General features: G+C 34.1%; 3 protein-coding genes across 3 annotated transcripts in view; 2 read left to right on the forward strand and 1 right to left on the reverse strand.

The window, feature by feature from the left end:
* LOTGIDRAFT_158656 (hypothetical protein) overlaps positions 1-398 on the reverse strand; it is a gene marked incomplete at both ends in the record, with an annotated part of 2,262 nt that extends 1,864 nt beyond the window's left edge. Inside the window, one exon of the mRNA XM_009052105.1 lies at positions 173-398. Within this exon, the coding sequence (XP_009050353.1) occupies positions 173-398 (226 nt within the window). The remainder of the gene's footprint in view (positions 1-172) is intronic.
* A 1,673-nt stretch (positions 399-2,071) lies between these two features.
* LOTGIDRAFT_114199 (hypothetical protein) lies at positions 2,072-2,257 on the forward strand (the record flags this gene model as incomplete). Its single annotated transcript, XM_009052106.1, has 1 exon — positions 2,072-2,257. A coding segment is annotated over one exon (186 nt), but the record flags the coding sequence as incomplete, so codon positions are not given.
* An 8,739-nt stretch (positions 2,258-10,996) lies between these two features.
* LOTGIDRAFT_113882 (hypothetical protein) overlaps positions 10,997-26,423 on the forward strand; it is a gene marked incomplete at both ends in the record, with an annotated part of 28,761 nt that continues 13,334 nt past the window's right edge. Inside the window, one exon of the mRNA XM_009052107.1 lies at positions 10,997-11,158. Coding sequence (XP_009050355.1) covers positions 10,997-11,158 — 162 coding nt within the window. The remainder of the gene's footprint in view (positions 11,159-26,423) is intronic.

The following is a 26,423-nucleotide window of genomic DNA, read 5'->3' on the forward strand; positions in this document are numbered from 1 at the left end:
CCATCATATTTCTTTTTCCCTTTGAAATCAACGGTTTTCCTTATCAAAGGCCCGGCCACTTTTACACCNCATGATTTCAATTTTTTCAAAATATCTTCATCCTTTATGTAAACAGGAATATGCATGAATGAAACAACCTTGATTCTCGAATCAACAAATTTACAATGCATACCTTCTTTACCGTCTGCCATTAATCCGTCCTCCACCAATTTATATGCAACATCCTTATGCACAAGAGTAACATCATATGAACCGTTACAAGGAACACAAGCCAGTACACTATCCTCACCAAGTTTCTCCTCCACTAAGTCAATTATCTCCTTTGCACGATATTTCCGAGTATCGTGAACAAACACTTTCACCGTGTTGTTTTTAATCAACAGGTCAACGTCCGCCATCTTGACGATAACTGTCCACCGCCCACGGCTGAGGCAGCCGGGCCAAAAGGCCTAAAAATCACTTATACACTATAATATCCAATAAATAATATCCTTAAATAGTTCAGAAAGTCATCCAAAATACACACAAGATAATATGAGTATCCAACCTCAAAAGAATTTCACGGATTCAAACGGATTTACATAGAGAATTCAACACACGTCCTTCTCCTATGAAAACCAAACCGGAAGTCCACTGGTGTTTTCAACTTGGCATGGCCGTAGACGTTACACAGCAATGTTTCAGGCGAGTCTTTGGCCATATAATACGCTACGGTACACACGGAAAAATTAATTTCGGCCCAAAAATTTTGTCCAGGCCAGGAACTGGTCTAAATGGCCCACACGCGATCGAGACTCAGCCTTCCAAGAGTGAAAATGCAAATCCAAGCGTGAAAATAGGTGCAAAAGGGCGTCTACAGCACTCGGTGTTCCCAGGCGGTCACCCATCCAAGTACTAACCGAGCCCGATGTTGCTAAACTTCAGTGATCGGACGAGAACTGGTGTTTTCAACGTGGTATGGCCGTAGACGTTACACAGCAATGTTTCAGGCGAGTCTTTGGCCATATAATACGTTACGGTACACACAGAAAAATTAATTTCGGCCCAAAAATTTTGTCCAGACCAGGAACTGGTCTAAATGGCCCACACGCGATCGAGACTCAGCCTTCCAAGAGTTAAAATGCAAATCCAAGCGTGAAAATAGGTGCAAAAGGGCGTCTACTGCACTCGGTGTTCCCAGGCGGTCACCCACCCAAGTACTAACCGAGCCCGACGTTGCTTAACTTCAGTGATCGGACGAGAACTGGTGTTTTCAACGTGGTATGGCCGTAGACTTTACACAGCAATGTTTCAGGCGAGTCTTTGGCCATATAATACGCTACGGTACACACAGAAAAATTAATTTCGGCCCAAAAATTTTGTCCAGGCCAGGAACTGGTCTAAATGGCCCACACGCGATCGAGACTCAGCCTTCCAAGAGTGAAAATGCAAATCCAAGTGTGAAAATAGGTGCAAAAGGGCGTCTTCAGCACTCGGTGTTCCCAGGCGGTCACCCATCCAAGTACTAACCGAGCCCGACGTTGCTTAACTTCAGTGATCGGACGAGAACTGGTGTTTTCAACGTGGTATGGCCGTAGACGTTACACAGCAATGTTTCAGGCGAGTCTTTGGCCATATAATACGCTACGGTACACACAGAAACATTAATTTCGGCCCAAAAATTTTGTCCAGGCCAGGATCTGATCTAAATGGCCCACACGCGATCGAGACTCAGCCTTCCAAGAGTTAAAATGCAAATCCAAGCGTGAAAATAGGGGCAAAAGGGCGTCTACAGCACTCGGTGTTCCCAGGCGGTCACCCATTCAAGTACTAACCGAGCCCGACGTTGCTTAACTTCAGTGATCGGACGAAAACTGGTGTTTTCAACGTGGTATGGCCGTAGACGTTACACAGCAATGTTTCAGGCGAGTCTTTGGCCATATAATACGCTACGGTACACACAGAAAAATTACTTTCGGCCCAAAAGTTTTGTCCAGGCCAGGAACTGGTCTAAATGGCCCACACGCGATCGAGACTCAGCCTTCCAAGAGTTAAAATGCAAATCCAAGCGTGAAAATAGGGGCAAAAGGGCGTCTACAGCACTCGGTGTTCCCAGGCGGTCACCCATCCAAGTACTAACCGAGCCCGACGTTGCTTAACTTCAGTGATCGGACGAGAACTGGTGTTTTCAACGTGGTATGGCCGTAGACGTTACACAGCAATGTTTCAGGCGAGTCTTTGGCCATATAATACGCTACGGTACACACAGAAACATTAATTTCGGCCCAAAAATTTTGTCCAGGCCAGGAACTGGTCTAAATGGCCCACACGCGATCGAGACTCAGCCTTCCAAGAGTGGAAATGCAAATCCAAGCGTGAAAATAGGTGCAAAAGGGCGTCTACAGCTCTCGGTGTTCCAAGGCGGTCACCCATCCAAGTACTAACCGAGCCCGATGTTGCTTAACTTCAGTGATCGGACGAAAACTGGTTTTTTCAACGTGGTATGGCCGTAGACGTTACACAGCAATGTTTCAGGCGAGTCTTTGGCCATATAATAAAATTAATTTCGGCCCAAAAATTTTGTCCAGGCCAGGAACTCCACTAGTTCATTTGCCATCTCTTCCCATGTTAAAACACGAAATTCCACCTTCTACAACTATTTCGAGAAATCTCGTTGAAAGCTTCCCAATATGTCGAATAAAAGCCTGACCAATCCTCAATGTCTCCTAAAACATTCAATATATGATGACTATGAAAATTTTGAGCTACTAAAATTGAAAGTAGACTACTACCGGTCATACTCATCCGCTAGAGTTTGGTACTTCACAAAACGACTATTTTTATAATTTAGCCTTCCGCCTTTAGGTCTATCATTATCTCACCAAATCTTAAAGATAATGCAATTTCAGACATCAAATTTCAAATCTAAACCAAAAATTAACCAAAAATAGGCATCTTTCAAAAGGGAGAGAGAAAGAAGATTTCTAAAAATAGTCTGGACTACATCCGTATACAATCATTTGCATAAAATGTTTTAGCGCATAAAATGTTTAAGCGGAGTGAGTCCTATATATACTTTCATCAGTTATGTCCCTTTTTAGAATTTATCAGTCAATTTTGTATTTTAGTTTCCTTTTTGTCATGTTTGTTGTAGTATTTTACGGCAAGCAGGGTATGCGTAGGTAGGCCTACTCTTCTAGATACCGGATACCTCTTTTGTGAAAAGATTAGACACCTGATACCACTTAAGTGAAAAGTTCAATAGCTGCTACTAATATGCCGTTTTGAGGTTCAGATTGTTAATAGGCTACTTGGTTTATTTATTTGATTTGTACATCATAAAATGAATAAATCAGTGAGTAATTATATGATCAAGGTAACCGATTTGATAATATTAAGTGTAGACATGACTGTTATAGTCTTATGATGTATAATCGCGCTGCAATGGATAACTGGTAAATATTATATTAGTATATTTTTTTTTAAATATTGAAATTAAACGTTACTGTCAAGGATTTAAGTACATGTTACTTCCCTTGACATGAACAATGGTTTAGCAAATTTCTTCAGTCCCTTGTTGGTTTGATTTACCAATATGGGACAGAACTCGTTGAGAATTGTTGAAACAAGAATTACTTCCCTTATATTCTCTAATTTAAATGATTAATATGTTCGAATTGTACGTTTATATGATAGGCCATGGGTTTAAGTACGATCAATGTTATATTCGGACGATAAATTGACAGGTTCATATTAAGAGTATCGAGCTGCTACTATTTATGTTCTCGTACTATTTTTGTGTGTATGAATATCGATTGTTTACATTCTTACATTATTTACAACAGAGAAATAGGTCGGCAAATAAGAAAAGCTGAAAGACTAATATCACAAGATTGCCATAAATAATGTTTTAATCATGAATTAAACTTGGTCTGAATATTCAAGACAAGTCTCTAGTGATTTGTTTTCAAGCATGTATCTGGGAGGTTGATTATCATTCAAATACAGGACAATACGTGTTACACCAGATCCGTACACTTCAACTACTGTCACACATCTGAAGGCTTGTGCGCATCGTCGAGCTTTTTAAGTAGTGATCTATTTTTAGAACACGAATCGGGGCGCGCGCCACGAGTAAATCAGTCGTAGTTTCGATTGTCCAGTGCCATTAAAGATAGATCAATGTTGTAGTAGTTATAACGTCTGACAAAGTGAGAAGAGAATTAATAAGAGTGAAGTGTTTCTGTCCACAAGATTAGTTTGAACCATCTAACTTGATTTCTAATACCCAACTACATGTCAAATTTAGATTGGCCTAAATGAAATCAAAGGTAGTAAGTGAGCAGGATTCAATTTAGAATGAAAATTTTGTTAAGAAATTCATCACAACCATTTTCAGTTTTGGCTAATCAAGTTCAATTTTTATTTGCTCCTCATAGCAATTCTAATTCAAAATGTTCCAGTTCAGACTTGAGATCGATCTTGCCAACGGCGTTAACTCGTTAGGGTCATAAAGAGATGCCACACACTTTAGATTTGATAAAAAATTTTCACGAAGATTCTATCCATGCATTTCAGATTTGACCTTAGAATCAATTTGACAATTTTGACATTTTCGTCAGCAATTTGTTTCATTGCTATACTTCTTAACCAGTATAAAAGTTTTCATATTTTTAAATGAGACCCAACAGAATATAAAGCTATTTCAATCATTAACTCGAAGCAAGTTGGGATAATATAGCTATCGATGTGTTCATCAAAATTCTATGTTTTATAATGATGAACGGGGCGTGGTGGCTTTGACAATATTTTTAATAAGCTACTTTGAAAGTTTTATCAGTGCAAGGCAAATGAACTAGTTTTTATATGACATTTTCACCATGAGGTTTGCATAAAAATCCCGTCAGCCAGGTGGTAATGTCAATAATTTGACGTGATTTTAATAATAAACCTTGCCCTTGCATTTCTTTTTCATATATTAAGGGCGTGAACAAAATTCATAATTTCATTGAGAATTTGATAAGTGAGTTTTTTGTATCATAAGTTGAAAGCTGTCATATAGTTGTCAAATCTTTAATTCATAACATGTCCATAAAACGACACTCGTGAATTTGATCATGACTGGTGAAGTTTATGCATTCTTTTCTAATACTAATTTTAAATTAGTTACTGTTGAATTGAGTATTTCAGTTTGAGTGATAATGTTTCGTGAATAATGAATAACATCACATTAAACAGATCAGATGCTTTCTACTCTAAACCCTTACCAAGATTTGTGGTATTTTTCAGATCATCGTATTTGAAGTGATTTCGTATTGCCGTCACACTATCTGTGAGCTTACAAAACCACAAAACGAAAGCGAAGTTTTCATTTCGATATAACGGAATGGAATATTAGTTCATCTCGAATGATCCAAATATACATTATTGTCACTGATATTGGCACCAGAACACCCAGCTTTATCATCTTATCTTTAACTATATCAGAATAAAACCAAATTATTCAAATAATAATATTATGTGACTTTGTAAGCATCAATTAAATAATAATAAAATAAACGACCAACGCCTAACCAAGATAAAAAGCATTTGAGAGCAAATAATCCAGTCATATCAGTAGCGATCAAGTGAAAGATATTTCTTACAAAAAATATTACTATTTGATTAAGTGTCAATGAAAAGATTTACATAAGAAAGTTTAATTCTCTAAATTAAAGGATTATTTAGTGATAAAGAAATGTGTTATCGAGTTCAAAATAGTTAATATCGTCTTCCAGAGATTATTATGATGAAATTCATGATCTATAATTATCTACTTTCGATTTTTTTCTTCTTATTTCATTTTTTGGGCCGCTTACACTTATTGAAAGTCTGTCGTATCGCTTGAGCAGCGCGGTGCAACGTAGTGTAATTGGGCTGGAAGTTTACAATCAGACCCGCCAATGCACTTAAATTCGCCTTACATCCTTAAAGGGAATATAAATAGCGCCATAAAACGCTAAGTTTTGGTGGAATTGCAGCAACCACAGACATCTGATTGAAAATTGGAATGGTGCAAATTGATACGGTCAGTGTCCCCGATACAAATAAAATTTTTAGAAAAACTCTTTACAATCCCCTTAATGCAAGTCACTACTCAAAATCTGAACAATTCCATGGAAGTGTCGGGCCAGCAATAAGTGAACAGTGAACATTTATTATTACCAATCCCGATTCATTCATCCGTCATAATAATCCAGCTTCTGCATCGACTGCGACAAAGCTTAAGTTTGCAGCCCATAAGATTCAAAGAGGCTTTGCCATATTTTGCACCATTCTGATAACCAATTGGACACCTTAGGTTTCGTTTATTCCAGATCAAGCATGACGGAACTGTCTTAGAATACCATTGTTTTGAATTTCTAAACTGCAAGAAAATCACCTTCATTGTAAAAATACCAATCTCTAGAAGCCATTCCACAGAAAAGTAGAAGCAGTATCACGTTCATTCATTTTCATTCCACACTAAAAGATTTTGAGGACAGATGTTCTGACGCAGCAATATAATATACTACCTTCAATAGTGGGGGTACAGAGGGCTAAGAAAACTGGTTTGCACACCCAATTGTACCCGCACTTTATTTTATGACAAATTTGTAAGGACGATTTTTATACGATTTTGCTCTAACAAATGCTTCAGAATGCACCTAATCAATTCAAATTTTCTGAAGAGAACCCTCTCCACAGAATTGCCGCATTTTAAATTCAGTCTCGACAGTTGCCTCCCCCACCCCTTCCATTTAGTTATTCTGCCCCAATCGTACCCCCAGTCTTGGGAGTCTGATGTTCAAATTATTATATTACCTGTAAAATAAAATAAACAAATGCATATTTGCGGGCATAAAAGGGTATTAATCATATTTTTGTGGTACAACGAAGGTATGTTAGCCAGACAACTCTCGAAATTGAGATTTTCAAGTATGTGAGAGAGGATATCATGTTTTTAAAATCGTTTTGTTGTAATCCACTAGACATCACCTTCAAATTTTTAATTCTGACATCTTTTATTTGCCATCTATTCATCAAACGATGACATCAAAAAACACAATTTACTACCTTGAAAAGAATGTGAAAACTTACAAGTATTTGAATGAGTATATAAAGTATAAATTGGACAGAATTTGTACCTGACCCTATTCTCATGACCTTGTTATTCTCAACATAGTACCACCCATATCTCATATTCTATATGTGATATACACCAATTGATGGAATATTGTGTAAACATAACAGCTAGACTTCTCGATAACTACTCACGTCAGAATTGCAAGTTGGGGTTAACAACAACCAGACGTTTATGCAAAGAAATCTAATTAGTCTAATTTTCAAAAGTAGTTGCCTAGAATATATGCGCAGGTACTATTTGAAGTACTATTTGAGTTGAAGTACAATATTTATACAGTTATCAAGGCGATAATACGAAATCTACATGGACTGACAAGCAGAACTGTCAGAAATTACATAGACTGAAGGGGCGAATATGAATAATCTGTACGATTTTGCTTAAGCGTCCTCCAGTCTGTATATAGCATTTGATGTCAATGTACAAATCAGAGAGAAAGGGTCTATTGCAAATCTGTAAACATTGAAGAACATTAAACTTAAATTTATTTTACTGGTAAAAATAACAACAACACCTAAAAATCGCAAAATTTCACTAGAAAGTGTCTTGTTTCGCTGAAAATGGAAATGAGATACGTATTCTTATTACACCTTCACAAAATCAAAGTGCTCATGGGCTACATTCGAAAAATTATTTTTTTGTGCTACTGACGCGCCTTACAAGGAATTGTTTGAAAGTAACACTTGGTGTCAAGATTGTTGACGATAGTTCCACATTTAAGGCATCTGACAATTTGATTCAAAGGGGTATTAGTCTGATTTTCTTCACATGGTTAAAAATCCAGGGTAGGCCGTAAATTGGATACTTCTCTTATTTGGGAATCTTATTTCCATTTTGGACCCATTTCAAAGTATGTCATAGAATACAATGATGTTCATTTCAGTCCATTTTAAACTGTCGCTTTTTCCTCCACGCTTTAATACCAAACAAACTATTTAGGTGTGTGATGGTTTCACCGTTTACCATAACATTGTTAATAAAGGCGTTAACCCAATTCTTCTAGTAACGATGTTTCTTATTCTGGTCGTTAAAAGTTACTTAATATATTATCTCCAACATTTCTTTAACGAGTTGAAATTTTTAGATCATTAAGATCAATTATACGATGGTTATCTACAGCGATTAACGAATAGTATTTCTTGAACCAGATTCAAATTTTAGGGGTAGAGATCACATTAAATAACGGACACAATTTTATGGTATACTACTCCTTAGTTTTATTACACACTACGTTTCAACAATCTACATTGTCATCTTCAGGTGAAGAGGTTTTTGTTATTTGAAATTAGATTTAGAAAGCAATGGCCTTACTAAAAGGACAAGTAAATAATATCATTGTGCGTTCTTAGTTAACTGTTGTAAAGCCAAAATGTTGAAAAAAAGACTAAGAGATGAATCAATTATTTATAAGATTTAAATATTAATCATAAAAGGCAAGAATGTTATTTAGAATTTTTGATATCAATCCTCAGCCCTCTGCATTTTAGCATATTTATGTTGAGACCAACGAAACTGATATCTTTGTTCTTCAGCAGGGTCTGATATTGTGCTGAACGGATAATGATATATTTTAAAAAGACGAATAATACAAAAGACTGTTCAGTCCTGTTTTATGTTCCTGATATATTATGACGAAAGTCTTGGAAGAACAGCGATTTCAAATTGTCAAAAGATCCATAAGTGAACACCCTAATTGTCATTAAAATATACAGATCAAGATCTGAATGCTTTCTATTACTGCTGACTGTTACTTTCTGTCAGTGTAATTGACACAGGTTTTGCAACATAGTTTAATTATGTTCACAATATTCCTTTTTTAGAGGTAAATGATATATATGCGTACTGTAATAAAAAAAAATAGGTGGAGTTGAAATTTTTGAAGCATGTCTAATGCGTTTAACTGCTCCTATTGATGTTGAAACTATGATAAAAAAAAATGATTAACTTGTGTCACCATTTATACAAAGTCTTTATGAGAACAAAATAGGTATCATGCGATCAATACTTGCTGCAAAATGTTATATAACTAACTAAAAATAAATAATATGCTATGATTATACTCAGGATAGCGAACCGTTCAAAATAAGTAGGTAAAAAAGTTACTGTTGATCACTTGTATCGAATGCCTGTACTATATTGATTGAAATTATCGTTCAACTTGACAAATTGTTACAAGCGGTGTGTATTTTTCAGACGGGGTGACAGTGCTGAGATTGAGCGAAACCATTCTAGGTCTGACATAATAAAAACGTTCCGTTCTGCCCTATTTTGAGATTTCTACTTTCTGTCTTAGTCTAGCTTAGTTCAAGAGAAATGTATAGAGTTATTACTATTACAAGGAGACATAAATTGCAATTGTCATGAAATATTGGCTTAAAAAGAACTACCTGCAATCTTATCCAAACGTCGCGTGTCTGGTTAGGCTCTAAAATGGCCTTAATGGTCTTAAATATGACCAAATATAGTTATAGTAAGTATTTTACCAAAAAACGATATTTGAAATTATGATTATTGTTTTGTTATCGATGGAACACAATGTATTTTCAAAAGTGTATGTATTGTACTACTATTTTCAGTCTGTTGTGCGTCATAAAAGATTTTCTCATACTGCGGACTGCACACACTTTCCAGCCCGCATTTCTAACAATGAACAGGAAATGCAACGAAACTTCAAAGACGTGGAACAAATAAACATTGACAAATATTCTTGCTTTTCATGAATACTTATAATTTAAAATATTAAATGAACACATTAGTCGATGCCATGCTAGTATGATGTAAACGTGCAATTATTTTACTTGACATGATTGCATTTAACAGTTCTTAAAATTATTTGATGGTCATCTGGGAATAAAAATGTCAATATTAAAAAATATTCATTGCGCTGCGGATATCTAGTATGTTTGTTTTTTTGGCCAATGGAAAATATCAAATTGTTATGTTTGGTCGTGTTTTAATATCTTCAAATGAAAGAGCGAATTGTGCTACACTTTTTCACGCATATAATCTTTCTATTATAAATTACACACTTAACAAGATAAGAGACGATATTCTCCTTTGTATTGATCGCTTCATTTCAGTTAATTCACCAATGAACAACTTGCCGATCGAGTCTAAGGAAACCCAACGTTCAAAAACGAGTAATCTCCCCTCACCAATGAGAAACCAAAATAACTCAATGAAGCTGTGATACCCTGAATATGACGTCACATTCATGAACTCACACTAAGGGTTGAATAGACTCCACGATGCCGGGTGTTTGGACGGTATCCCGGCCTATAACTCGGAGACTACTCAACGGATTTATTTCAAATTTTTAATAAGTGGAGAACAATTATTAAGGATTTGTTATTCGTGAAAATTATAAGTGTGCAATGCCCTGGAGGGGCTAAAAAAGCGACCACGCCTTCCATTGAAGCGCCTGTGACCTATTTGTAACGGTAATATACTGAAGTTATATACACACTTTATTCTTGAATACTACACATTATACAGAAAAAGAGCGAGGCAAGAATATTTGTGACCTTACGTTAATTATTTGAAGTGAAAGGGAAATATGTAACGGAGGACAGAAATTAAAACATAAATGGAGAAGGTATGAAGACAAGAAGTGTGCAATTTTATTCCAAGTCGAAGTCAGTTGTTTGTAGTAGCTCGCAGAAACTCCATCAAACAGAATTCCTGATTAATAAACAGACGACATGAATTGGAAAACTTTGCCACCATGTGAAAAACCAAGAGTAATCTTCATGAAAATTTGTGAATATAATGTGTCTAAATGCTTGGTTTACAGGCAAGCGCCGAGCTCGTACTCGTTGGTTACGCATACTGTGTTTACTGATAGCAATTTGTACCATGTTCCCAATTCGTACTTATGCAGTGACATTACAGGATTTATATAATTTTAATTCTACATTCGGTGACAGTCTAACGGCGGCATTGGATGACGGGGGTTCGGGTCAAATAAATATAACAGTCAGTTTCCCGTTCTTCAACAAAAAACACGACAAATTATACGTAAGTAGACCTGCTTATTGCATCTTTCCTTTGAAATCTAAACCATCTACAACAAGTGATACAGAATTCCTTACAGCCCACGTTTAACCTTTACATGTCTTTAGAAAAATTAAGAAGTATATGTTTATGTATAGTATGGTTTATCTAGTTAAATATAATGGTAACTTCTGACATGATCATGTACATTATTTTTCGTATATGCTACACTGTATCTGTAACAGGACATTATTTCTAATATCGTCTGCTATCGACTTGGATATCTGTTTGATTGTCGTAATTGGAAGCACGTGCGCTCATCAGCTGATGATTACGCGGGAAGCTGGGTCAACGTGACATAATGATATATGTCCATCGATACGACCTTTATGTACCTTTGTTATGTAGATTGACTGCAAGTGAAAACGTGTATTCAGAATGTAAACACAATTGACTCATATTGCACTATAGTCTGTTGAATTGAAAGCTTCGACAAATAACTGAATAAAGGGGTTAAAACACATCAATCGACAATTTGGCTATTTACTGTATGTATAATTTGTCAAGTCGACAGCCTGCACAATGTCATTGAAAACTAATGTAATGTCTGTATTAGTATATCACAAATAACCACGACTTATTTTACATGAGAACAAACATCTGATTTGCTTTTCATAAGACATGAAAGAAGACACACTCTAATAAAATGCAACCAAACAAATTGTCATGTAAATGTGAGTGTGAAAAGAGTGTGGAAAGCATCAAGTCTTGTTATATTCATGAGATTATTTCTAGATATGGTATCACTACAAGACCTTTCACCGATTACATGTCCGTGCATTGGGACTTTACATGAAATGGAACCTTTTTTGGAATAATGTAAAGAGCATCCTTTTCAATATTGCTCTCACTCAAATTCGCTGATGATTTTTTTCAGAATCTAGTAAGAATTGTATGTAAATTGCCTAGAAAATAAAACCAGTAATTAGCTATTTTAAAAGCACACAAATACCTGTAAACATGTGTCATAACTAAATTTACATATTTGATGTTAATGCAAAGCGGACAATATTTGATTGAATACATTATATACGCAATATGTTGCATAAATACATGCATATTATCTTGTATCCTTCACATTAATTTAGATAGATAATTTTCTGATATAATAGTCTTCTTGGTGGAAATGCATAAAAACTTACATTGTTTGAGTACGACAATGTATTTTCTTGATAACTATGCCCCGTAAGGTATAAAACGTCTAAAGGGCCGCCACATGTTAAAGTTTTGTGAGTATAAAAAAAAGCTGCAGTCGGTCAACCAAACATTGTTTGATAGCTTGTATAGCTGGAATATATGCAATGTTTATCTTTTGGGTTACCAATGCAATAGCGACAAATGCTGTTATTACTGCAGATAAAACGAACAGACAAATTGTCAAATGAGAAATCAAGTATGGGCCACTCAAAACTACATTCTATTTTCAACTGATATTGCTGCATTGTGATGTAAATACTTTACCAGTTTATTGATACAGTACATGAAAGGGTGGTGATTAATAAGGTATCCTTGGCGCACCCCTCACGAAATATTTTGATAACGCAAAGACTGTTCGTCATTCGTCATGCTAGAAATGAAGTAACAACTGATTCACTTGTTTACAAGAAGGCTGCTTTAATAGTTTTGTAACAGGGACCATTTAAATTTCATAAATATTCCGTTTATAACTCTATGTGTGTACATGACTTAAAATAAAATGACAAGGGACAACAAAACTATGGAAGGAATAGAAAAGTGATTTTGATCTGTGAAGAGATAGCAACACTTTGCAGTGTATATTGCGAGAAAAGTTAAATGTTGTTATTAGTGGTTGAAAGGTTACTATTCAACAGAGTGACCTAGCACAGGGTTATGCTTGTAACCAAGAAAAATAGAAGAAGCAAGTGATTGTAAATGTTATAAGAAATTACACCTGAATGTTGAAAGAAAACTAGAATTATAGTGATAGGAGAATATTTTTAATGATAAATTAAAGAGAAGTACATCATAAGGATGGTTGTTTTATATTATGATCTATTTATAACTCGTATAAACATCATAAATAATAACAGTGAACTACCGCTCTTATATGTATGTTTTTCTAATTGATATATTCTCCAGTGCATCATTAGACTGTCAAATTTCAGATACATTCAACATATGGCTTCTGTATGTATAATTTTCAAGTATGCAGATCAGGTTCAGTTACATACTCCCAAAAAAAAATTGTATTTAGGGAAAAGTTATTTCTTAATGCGTTGCTTATACTTGTTATGTTAAATATATGTTTGAAACAAGAACTTCTTTGTTGTGCCAGTAAAGCACAGTTCAGTAACAACAATGTGCTGCAAGTCTTTACTTTGTCGGTCAACTGACAGACTGCACACGCTAAAAGAAAATTGAAGCATTTATGCCAGGCCTTTACTAGATCTGAAATTGTGTCTAACATTTTTCTAAATAGCTAGTAAATTACTGTATAGAATATTTGACTGTTAGTGCCCTGGTTTGTATATTCCTACTCCACCCAAACTATCGGTTTTCACAAGTAAAAGCTGTGTAGAACTGTAGGGTTTGTGAGTAACATGAGCCAGTGTTTTTAAGTTCACCGACATCATTGCTTCGACGAATATAAACAGCTTTCAGATCACTACCTATCTGTGTAGATTAAGTTGCATTCTTTCTTGCAGTATTGAATCTGTGTTACTTGTTATATGCCAGTTGTGAATATTCAACCAGCCAATTACGTACACGTGCACATTTGATGACGTACTACACTAGGTGTGTACGTCATTAGAATTCCTTTTTGAAGCTATTGTAAACAATCGTTTTCAAGATCGAAACCTTTTGTTCTGAAATCTTCACCTCCATTTAAATTACAAAGGTTCCCTTTAACGCATTGAGTACAATCCATGACATAGGAAATATAAGCTTTATATAACCATTTCATTGGTCGTTCAAACCTTTGAATTTCACTCTTTAAAATGACTATTTTTGTAACTGGGAATGAAATCGACCAAGATTTCACCAGCAGATAACTTTAAATTAAAAAGTTAACATGGCAATCTTAGCTCAATTAAAATACATTAAATGTAGAAAACTGTGCAAGAGGTCAAATTAACTACTCCCAATATTCACCCTGAATATAACCATCAAAAGTATCCTATGAATTAGTGTAGATAAAAGTTGAAATTTGAAACATTTCGGAACCAATTAATTCGTGAAGAAATTTAAGTGAACGCCCTTGTTTAGTTTATAAGGTTGATTGGCACTATCTAGCGAAACTAGCTCAATCAAAACTGTAATACTTTGGTTCTAGATGATAGAATCTAAATTTAGATAGTTTAAGTTTTGATTGAGTGTTATTGTGTTCCCCTAGTTTCCTGCAGCACTTTCATTGAATGAATGAAGATTTTCTATTTTCTTAGAAATTAAGCTCGAAATTCAGCAATTTGGTTGGAACTGAATATGTGTTTTAACTAAAATTGCAGGTGCATAAATTACTTTTAAAAAAAAACAAATTATAATTTCCTTGCATTAATCTAAGTAATGTTGCCATTAATGTTGATAAAGACTGTATGCCAATTTTTAAAGTCTAATGTGGTTAATGACTCCGATGTACTGATTTTACTTTCAGACATGCATCAATTACCCCTTAATCAAGTCCACAATCAACATTGCATGATGTATACCTCACTGTTGTATCCTCTAAAGATGTTTGCTATTAGCGAAATAAATTATTGTCTCAACCACGTCAGTTGCAATGCATTTTAATTGGTTGTGCTGTTAATAATTCATTTCCACATAAGCACATATTAAAACAGATTCTGCTATGAATTATGTACTTATGCTGTAAATGATGCAATAAAGCTATGTTGTAATGACACACTAAAAATTATGCTATGAATGATGCACAATTTATTAGTATAGATTTTTCTACAAGCGATTCACAACTCAGAACAGGTTACATAAATACAGACCACACTGTAGATCATGGCGCATACTTAAACACAGGTTGAATGATGCAGTGTGAAATGAAATGAAATGAATGGAGTTTTACGTCCTACTCTTCTGCACCTTGTGGGCTAAAATGATGCAGTGTGAGTTATTCTGTAAATGAATTAACTTTAGTACAGGCTTTGGTGTAAATGATGCACAGTGTAAAGTATCCGCACTCGTAAACAGTCAAGGCTGTAAATGATGGGATCATTAATGTTGGTGGTACATGCACTGTAAATGATGCATACTTTAACCCAGATTGTGCTGTAAATGATGCTATAAACGATGCATACTTAAGCATACTTAAACACAGGTTATTGTGTAAATTATTCATACTTAATTACAGGTTATGCTGTAAATTGTGCAGACTTAAATATAGGTTATGCTGTAAATTATACATACTTGTATACAGGTTATGTTGTAAATTATGCATACTTAAATACAGGTTATTCTGTAATTTATACAGACTTAAATACAGGTTATGCTGTAAATTATACATACTTGTATACAGGTTATGTTGTAAATTATGCATACTTAAATACAGGTTATGCTGTAATTTATACATACTTAAATACAAGTGATGCTGTAAATGTTGCATGTTTTAACACAGGTAATGCTGGGAATGTTGCATGTTTTAACACAGGTAATACTGTGAATTAACACAGGTAATGCTGTGAATGTTGCATGTTTTAACACAGGTAATGCTGTGAATGTTGCATGTTTTAACACACGTAATGCTGTGAATGTTGCATGTTTTAACACAGGTAATGCTGTGAATGTTACATAATTTACCATAGGTTTTTTTAACACAGGTTTTGCTGTGAGTAATGCGACAATTATACCAAATTATGCTGTGAATTTTGCATAAATTGTTTACAGGTCATGCTGTAAAAATGCTCGTTATTTGATACAGGTCAGCTGTAATTGATCGTTTTAAATACAGGTCATGCTGTAAATGATCATTATTTAATACAGGTCATGCTGTAAATGCTCGTTATTTGTTACAGGTCATGCTGTAAATGCTCGTTATTTGATACAGGTCATGCTGTAATAGATCGTTTTTAATACAGGTCATGCTGTAAATGATCATTATTTAATACAGGTCATGCTGTAATTGGTCGTTATTTGATACAGGTCATGCTGTAATTGGTCGTTTTTTAATACAGGTCATGCTGTAAATGATCATTATTTAATACAGGTCATGCTGTAAATGATCGTTATTTGATACAGATCATACTGTAGATGCTCGTTATTTGATACAGGTCATGTTGTAAATACTCGTTATTTGATACGGGTCTTGCTGTGCATGATGCACATATTTATATTCATTATGCTGTTTTCAATGTACAGGTTATACTGTTAATGATGCAGTACTTTTCTATACAGCATTTTTTGGAAGGTTTTTTTTTACCAAGATCAGCTTTAAGTCAGTTGTTTGAAATTAGCCTCTGGCATTTTGGGTGTGAGCTACTTTAAGTTGTTAATCTGAAATTCCTCTTAAATTCTGAATTATCTAGGTTTTGTTTTGGAATAATTAGGTACCTATGACGTCTAATATCAGGAATTGATCTGGGCGTTCACCAGTTAAAATTCCACAAGAAATCAATATAAATAACAGATATCCGTCCTAAAAGGTTTATGCTTAATGGTTGTATAAGGGATGTATGCTTTGTTATTACATCTCTACGCAGCTGTTCTTCTGACTGCTGATTTTAAGAGTGGGGCAGTGAAAACTTGACCCTCTGAAACATATATTCTTCGGTTCTGTATGATGCAATGGTTGCTTTACTTAACTGAACTGGGGTTGAAGTGGCTATTGAAACTTACCTGTTTATCTGGGTGTATATAAAGGCAAATATACCTTCAAAATACATCGTGGTTTTATTGACATAAGCAATAGTAATATCTTTGTCTTATTGATATTGGTAATTGTACCTGGTATTTATCGAGGTATATTATAGACACTGATCGAACTCGTTCTCAGTACATTTCATGTTGACACTTTAAGAGATGATTAAGTACAATATTGCGTAAGATTCTTGTAAAAGGCAGCGGCATTATGAGAATCTATCATCTTTATTCATAACTATCGACTAGAATCAGAACACTCTGGGCTAAATTAAATGGCATTTGAAAGTTACTCAGGTGGGAAAATTCCCTTTTTAAGTGTGTAATATAGAGCACATGATTATTTGATTGGTTACAAATGACGTCATTAAAACTACCTTGTGGTAGAAAACTTGTTAGATTACAATGGAATAAAAAAATATCAGTGAAGAACGAAACCTGTAATTAGATCTGAGTAGATTCAGCTATTTGGAAAAGTTACTGAATAGTTAAGGAAAAGTTCAAACTACATTTCCATTTGATAGTACTCAACAAAGATCATTTCATGGTAAATTCGCCATTTCACTTTTTTTTAGCAGACCACTTAATTATCACATATAATTTTATTTCATATTTTTTCATGTTTGGTTGATCAGAATTTGAAGTATGGTAGATTTTCTGAGCTGAACTGAAAATCACAAGTGGAATGTCAATTTGAAGTTGGGCTTGTCTTATTTTTAAAATAGGACACTTTGACTATGTCACCCAATGTGACAGATACATGTCACTTTTGAAATGCCATGTGACATAATTTATGACATTTAAGGGTGTGTTAAGAAAAGAAATTACATGTGATTTAGAGGGAAATCTCGAAAGTAATCTGCTTATTTTAGATTTAAGAACAACTCCCTATATTTGTTAGTACATAAGTCCTACTTTTCAGCACCATGTGGGCGAATGAAAACGGAAAATAACTGCTGAGGCGGAAGAAATAGATAGCTTACGATTTAAGATAGTAAATGCGTTGGATTGAAAAGGTTTTTCCTATCTAGGCTTTATAGCTCGTTTCTTTTAATTCTCCCAGATGTAACCTTACGTAAACGTAAAATAGATTCCTGAAGAAAATGTACGTAGGTGTACCCCGTACTCATCGGCTCCAACATTGGCTAGTGAAGAATGGTGAATGGGAATTAGTCTTCCAGAAAATCGACATTAGCCTTGGCGATATTTAATATCCGAGAGATCTATAACTTGTCCAAACATCTCGACACTTTTTTCAGCCCTTGCGATATGCATCACTAGCACGGGGAAAATCACTGGGTATCACCCATGACGGTGTAATGCTTGTGTTATAGAAGGCCGACAATATAATAATATATATCATGAATCTGAATAAGGAACTCTACTATATTTGGCACAACATAGACCACATTTAAATTTGGAATCCGTGAAGTCATTTGATATTTTGTTGTTTGTTGGTTGTTTATCTTTTGAATCAAAATCTATATGCTATTACTGTCACGGGGCTGACAACAATGCAATGTTTTTTTTTTTAAAAAAAAACGTCCCTTGTATTCCCCTCAAGTAGAGGATAGGGTGTTGATTGGGTGAAAAGATAGGTGAATTTTTAAGTATAATAGTGATTGTAAATGAGCTTGACATTATATAAACGCAGATTTATTGGACCCCCTAGCACGTTCCATTTCAAAAGGTTGTTTAGAATGAACTAAAAGTTGTATTAATAATGTGAATGAATGTTGGTTTGTAATAGCTATGTAGGGGGCAATTTACCAAAGCCTATAATGTACACTAAGAGTTTAGCACGTTGTTCACAATGTTATGAATACATCTATGCATTCACAAAAGTAAATGTTGGATTTTGATCATCTTCATTAACTTACATATTTACTATTCTACCTCGAAGTATGTGCACTGATACAAAAAAAACAACATCTTGGAGTATTATGCGTTGCAACATTCCTAATGCAAACACGGAAGTGCATTTCATATCACAGACACAGATTATTAAGTGGATTGAAATTTACAGCTCAACAACGTGACTTATATTCGTACGTATATTCACGTGTAATAGAGTATATGATATATCTATTTTATATTGTAATCACATGAAAAGTATAAGGGCGTTTTCCCATTTTCTGACAAAAAAATTTACCATTTGTGCATAATTTAACATGGCCTGTAACGACAGGTAAACCAGAGATATTAACAAGGAAGTAAAACGACCTTGTACAATATTGCATAATATTATCTTACCTCGTCTTAGTCATTTTTTGGTCGCTGTGCAAGATTAATGATACGCTGTTTGAAGCACAATTGAACTCTAACGTCAATGTTTATGTGAATGTTTTTTATTTATATGATTGAAAGTGTTATGAAACTTGTTTACATGGTATTTCCATCGGAGAAGTGCACTTCGATAACTACTGTATTTGAACTAGGGTACCCCATTGCTAAAGTGTCAATAAAAGAGATTTGGTTAATCTAGAGTTGATTGCCAGACTCGTTATAGATATTTTATCTTTAATAACGGAATTGACCGATAAATATCAGTTGACTCTGAAGGTGTGTGTTCGTGTGAACAGAATGCTTCTGACATGACATTTTTAGTAATTTTATAACAAAGATCCATGGAGAGTATCCCATCAGAGGCAATCCGGTGTCAAAAGTTTAGAAAGAGCAAACATAGTTTTTTCCAAAAAAAATCACAACCCTACTCTCTGACCCATCCAACCATAATTAATATGTACTTTTCCTTATTGAGTAATTGACAAATTGGTTTGTGTTAGATTCGGGATGGGCGACACGGTGCTCTACTTAAAAAATTTATGAATGTCTTTAATCCTTTAAATTTATGAGAAAAAGTGTTCAGATTCATTACTGTATATTTATTGAAGATAGAGCATGTTTAACTAAGAACATATCAAAAGTAATTTAACAATGAAGAAGCATATATTGTGTTTGCACTGAAAATACTTTTATGAAATTTTCAATGAATCTGCATAAAAATCAAATTCTCATATTTTTTTCCTAAAAATGGATGAATTACACTTTTATTAAAATATTAGATTAAATATCCCCGCCCTTCTGGTTTCATTTAGTTAATTACTTGTTTGACGCCGAAGTATACAAGCAATATTAAAGTAGGTTTCAGTCGCACCCTTTTTAATACTTACCAATACAATATACTAAAGTGCTCTGTGTGGTGATGGCTTGTGACAAAGATTTTTTTTTATTTCTTTAAAGCAATATTTAACTGAAACTCTTTCATTAAACAAATAATTACGTGCCCCTTCAACACAAAGAACAAAGTTGAAGTCATTGAATATCCAGAAGGTTATAGGTTAGAGATGAGCCGCTATGATAATCTAATTGTTTATATTATATAACACTAATCAGGGTGTACAAAATCATTCAAAGCACGTTTATGATGTATAATATCACCCAGTCTTTTATTCTAAACTATCAATGTTTCTACTTGAAGTATTTGTGGTTTTTCTGAAATTTGTCGATAAACTATTTTAGACTTGAATTGAAATGTAAATTATTATAGCCTTGAAGCAAAATAAACGTTTCATTCATACTTTTAAATACAATATATTCATTAGTCTCGTCCTATCTAATAGCCACAAAAATTCGCATCCTGGGCAGTTACGAATATAACTCGTTTGTTATATAATAATTGCTGCCTATGAGTATTCAAGACAATCTTTCAGATAAGGTTAGCACTTAGTCCTTTGAAGAGAAATGAAAGACTGTAAACTAATTTTGAAATCGAATATAGGAGATGAATTGACACCTTTGGTCTGAAGATATTCATCTCCATAAAATAATGAGCTTCTTCGTGAATCTTAATGGTAAATAAAAGCAGTAGTGGTCATCACATATCATTTTTGAACCTTCCTTGAAAGTATATACCATACATGTATACTAAAGATGTATGTGAAAAATATATTTCATTGTTAAAATTCAATAACAATTTTACATTGTTGATATATTTTATAGAAAACAATGTTTCAATTCATTCTGTAGCCTAATTTTGAGTCAAACAAAAGAACACCAACGTAACATAATAGAACCTAAAATAACTTCGATGACCTGGATAGTTTATAATGGATTTATATATAAATATATTTCATAAAGCATGTAGAAGTAAAGACTTAAAGGTCGTATTTTGCGATTGGCAGAATCGGCAGCTGAATCTGTGAAATCGTATCAGTCGCTGATAGTAGTCAAACTGCGCAATGACGACTGAAAAATTCTGTCCCAATGTGCATATTTTCCACTTTCCATCAAAATGCTGAGTTGTCGACTCTAGCGGCTGGCTGTCGATATGGATCCGATGGAATGCTCCTATTCGCCAGCTAACTTAAGCATCTCATTTTAAATATGCCGTTTCACGAGTTTTGATAATTTTCTTGGAATCAATCTTTGTAATGGAAATTTTAATTTCAAAGTTGTAATTTATCGATCGGCGATGTTACTGGATTGTATTGTTTGATATACTCGGTACAGTTACAATAATATATGTTTATTTACAAGTTGAATTATATGACAAACATTACTATTATAGATGTCAAACATGTCTTATTAAACACTTTAACACTATTTTAACACAATTTAACACTTCAATCATCAAATTATTCAAATATCTCCATTTAAATTGAAACATTTTAAAGGTTAGATAATGTTTGTACCGGAAACTGGTTCATGGTTTATTGCCAATTTCCCGAAAGTTCGCTGCAAGCTGAATCGGATTAGGTGTGGCTTTTACTTTGTTCTTGTAAGGCATCAAACGAACGGGAAAGAAAAACTGTCGATTACACCAGAAGAAGGATACACGAAGTTTATAAGGTTTTAAAGTCCATGATGGTGAATAAGCCTTATTCCCCAGTAAATTTTGTGGGTAACATTTGAATTTGATGCCGGCAAGTAAACGAAACAGATTAATACATCATCAAGTTCTGACTGAGAGAGAAAACGCGAAGGACCAAAGGCGTATTACTCCTAACCCAGCAAGAAAAACTGATGCACGACATCCAGAAGATATACTATACCCATAACAATCCAGCAGAAAGGATTTTCATGATCTGAATAATATAAAATCTAGGCTATGATCGTATGATAGCACAGATGCATACTTTTTTCATTTCTTTGAGTGATATCTGCCTTTGTTGTTTATCAATAAAATTGTAGAATTTTAATGAAATGGTCGGTAAACGATGACTATTACAGGAAGCTAAAACATAATGTACTACCATCGTAAAATTATTGACCTTGATACGTAGTGAAGTTTTTAATGGACCTACAATATCCATTCATTATATCTGGTATTCCAGCTCAATTATTATTAATTATGTATCATTTAAGTTTCACATTTCAATCCTATAAAATTTCACCCAAATTACTCTCGGTAATTGCTGGGAATTAAGATTGGGTGGAGCAAAATAGTTTAATGTTATTCAATATTCAAGCGACAAACTGAAAGGTAATTTGCTTCTATATGGTAATAACTTTTATAGTGTTCTAATGGCATACATATTTGTGGTTCTAACTAAAAAGAACACTTTCAAAGACACCTATGGCGTTCCTACGAATCATTAGATTGTAGGGGCTACATGTTTGCCAAGAATAGCTCGTAGGCAGTTCTTCCTTATATGTACAGTGATGAGGAATTTAATGAGAGGTTTAATGTGTATGTATCGCTATCATCTTATTAAACAATTAATCGAATTGGTAAAAAAAATATATTCCTTCAGACTTGTGCAGTAGATGCATGGTACTTCAAATGATAAAAACAAGACAACACTTTTAAATCAAGTCTGACGATCTGAACGACTTCGAAACCTTGACCTAATTAAAGAGAAGATGAAAAGAGAAATGAGTCAATTGAAATGTTGATCAAGGGTTGGTGGTATGATACAGTAACCTATTGACATACAGTTATTCTTAACACTCCACGTGAATTACAACTTACTAGATTCAATTTAAAACACACTCAGTACAACCAATAGTGTACGGAGGTAGAAAATTGTAGATTTTATTTCACCTCTTTATTTGATAGATCGTATGACCTTCACGTATTCAAGGGTTACGATACAGACGTACTTTTTAGTTGAAATATTTGCAGGGTCTCGTTCACGAACGTTCTGAAACCATCTCGAAATTCAGTGTTGAATTGTAAAGTTGTATTTAAGTCAACACTAACGTAAGTAATGTGTTCAAAGCTTAGTTTCTAGTTTACGTAAGGTGGGACGAGACTATAAGTAATTAGACATACGAAGGGTGTCGACTCTATTAGAAAACATCTTGGCAAATAGACATCGAGAACATGCATATCAGAAGCCATCATTTAGACATTTTATTTCATTCTGTGTTTCAGTTATAGAACACACATGGGTGACAGAATGATATCGCAATCTTGATCAGCATATTGATTAGGAATAATGATTATGATGTTCGAGAGATTCTTGCCATTCTTCACATCTTGTGTTTCCGAAGATCCAGGATACCAGTTAGTATTCTTTATAAGCCTATTTTCGGTGATCTCTTTTGTATCAATATACAATTTTCTTGATGCGAAATGAAAATGACCGTATAACCTTCTCTAACACGTAGGAAGAAAGATTTTCGCATACAACTCTTGAAAACGCAGCTGTTTGACTCTACTCTCTTCTCTTATGATACTTCTATGTACATATTATATACTCAACAGTAAAAAAAAATCTTTTAATGCAGTATGCACATCTTTTATGTCATTCTTTTATACAAGTCACATAATTATATTTCTAATCCTTTAGATGAAGGAAATAATAAATATATGAATGACCTTTTGATCTATTATCTGTACCCTGAATGCTGCTTGTTATTCATGTATGCTTTTCATCACCAACCTTATTATTTGATTTGAATGAAGTGCTTTTTTTCACCATAAATGACTAATTATGTCTTTTCATGTTGAAGAAGCATTTGCTTGTACTTTACAATGACAAGACCCTTTGGGAAAAGAACTAAGAACACAGATGTTACCAGCAAAATTTTTGATGATAAACATATTTTTGTGACTGATGTGTCTATATTATTCGTTGGGTATTCTTGATCTTCTTGACAATGTTTAGATTTTAATGCAGTCGATCAAGATAAGTTACCACGTAAATGACTTATGCCCAGCTGATTAACAGCATTGACCATTTAATTCTACCATATAACTTTACCATTTTATAGAACATGATACACCCTTCTTATCATGGGCTTTTCATCTCATTATCAATATATAAATCTTTAAAAATCATTCTTACATTACTTTATCTTCATTTTAACACTTGATCTCTATCATAATGATAAGATTAAATTAATATATAATGCAAATAATTACTGATATTCATCAAAGCATGTAATATTTATACGATATGCCTCAATCAGTTTAATTCGGATCAAGAGGAAAATGGCTTTAAACTTGTTAATAACTTATTGGACAGGTGTGCAGTTAAGTACAATTAATAAGATAAGGGCCTTGTCAGTTTTTCATAGGTACGTCTATATAAGCAATGCGTGGTGTAACATAAACTCTCAAGTATTACTTCAGTACAAAACGCATTTACATACTAGTAATATTTTGACAAATATTATAACAAAGAGTTCAGTTTGAGGAGACAACTCTTTTGACCGCTGTAGCCTATGTGACATCATGTGTCAATTTGGTATACCTTTTAAGTAACTTCAGATTCCACGCTCTATTGTACTTGGTAGAAATCTTTCTGACATACCAACAAGGTTTAAAGCCTACGTTACTTGGGGGCTACAGAAACACAGACAATGCAGACTACAGGATCATCAGTCTATTGCAATTGCTATGTGAAACGCTAGACATGTTTTCCGTGTCAGCACCCTCAACCCGTACCACTGTCAAAACGTTGAAAATTTCGAAAGTACATTCAGTATGCGCAATCAAATTATCTAATGTCGGTTACATCTAAATATAGAAAAGAATAGAGCTGAGGGTGTAATCATTAAAACAATGTGTGGTTTTAACTTGACAACTTTGTATAAATCTTGTGGTTTTTATTAAGATAATTCACCTTGAGTATGCATGAATTACTTTTTCCTAATCAACTTGTTATCTTTGTAATTTATTGTCTGGTTATAAAGTCTGTCAAAATAATATGGGATCTGAGACTTTTTTTTTCTCTTTTGAACAGAAAGTTGGGTTATTAGAATAATAACATGCCCATGAAGTTGCTCATTCAGGACAACTAGAAATTTCAGAGTAACGTTAGTGCTTTGGATTGGATACAATCATTCTTAATGTTTCTAGATAAACAAATATACATCATATCATGTGGTTTGTAAATGTTCCTTTTCGACAGACATCGGTTGATGAAATGAGTTTCCATTCTTTCTTGTTGTGTTAGTTCACAATGAAGATACTTGTACACCCTTACTAATGGTAAAGATAGTACAATAAGGAAATGAAATGAAATGAATGGAGTTTTACGTCCTACTTTTCTGCACCATGTGGGCTAATGAAAACGGGAGGTACAATAAGAAAGTGGAAGCATGTATCTTCATTGTTCAGTAGTGGTTGTATAAATATAAACTGGAGAGCTCTTCGTGGATTTTGACTGTATCATTTGGAATCTTATCAAACCAACTTAATGCATTTTTCTGACATACATTTCAAAATATTGTTAGTGCACACAAATAACACTTTTAGGTACACCAAAGATTTTTTACATGCTGTACAGTCGTGCAGAAGATTATTAGAGTGATGTACCAATACCAACCCTGTTTATATCAGAGTAAGTCTCTCAAGACCAACCTGATACACCTTTATACTAAAATAAATCAAATCCGACTTCTCATCTACATTTATGTCTGTATTTTATAATTTACACCTTTTGTTACACACCTGTAAGTCTAAACTCTATGATGTAAAGCACGTACAATTCTGGATCAAGAACATGTAGTTGGAAGTAACTTTTAGAGTTACATTAAGCAATATTCTAATTGGTCACATATTTGACTCTTTCCACTATTCGCCATTGACATAGAATAGTCCATAGATAAAATTCTATTTCCAATCTGACCCCGGCGAATTGTAATTTCCGATAGCAAAGTGTAACGTTATGGAGTGATTCTGGATCTAAAAGCTTATCGCTTATCATTCTTCTGCTTAAGACTGGTCTTGGAACTGAAACACCTTTTGGAGTTCATGTCTATTTGTGCAATTGATTAGATTGTGGTTTTAACTCTACTAAACTGTGATGATCCAGATGGAGTGACCATCAAAGGTTACCATATTAAGATCAAAGAAACTATCAAGACATGTTACTTATAACCGAAAATAGAATATTAGTGATGTGTTGCTGTCTTATGTCTGAGTGAAACACAAGGTTATTAAGTTCAATAT

The sequence above is a fragment of the Lottia gigantea genome, assembly GCF_000327385.1.
Source record: "Lottia gigantea unplaced genomic scaffold LOTGIsca_18, whole genome shotgun sequence".
NCBI classification, from domain to species: domain Eukaryota; kingdom Metazoa; phylum Mollusca; class Gastropoda; family Lottiidae; genus Lottia; species Lottia gigantea.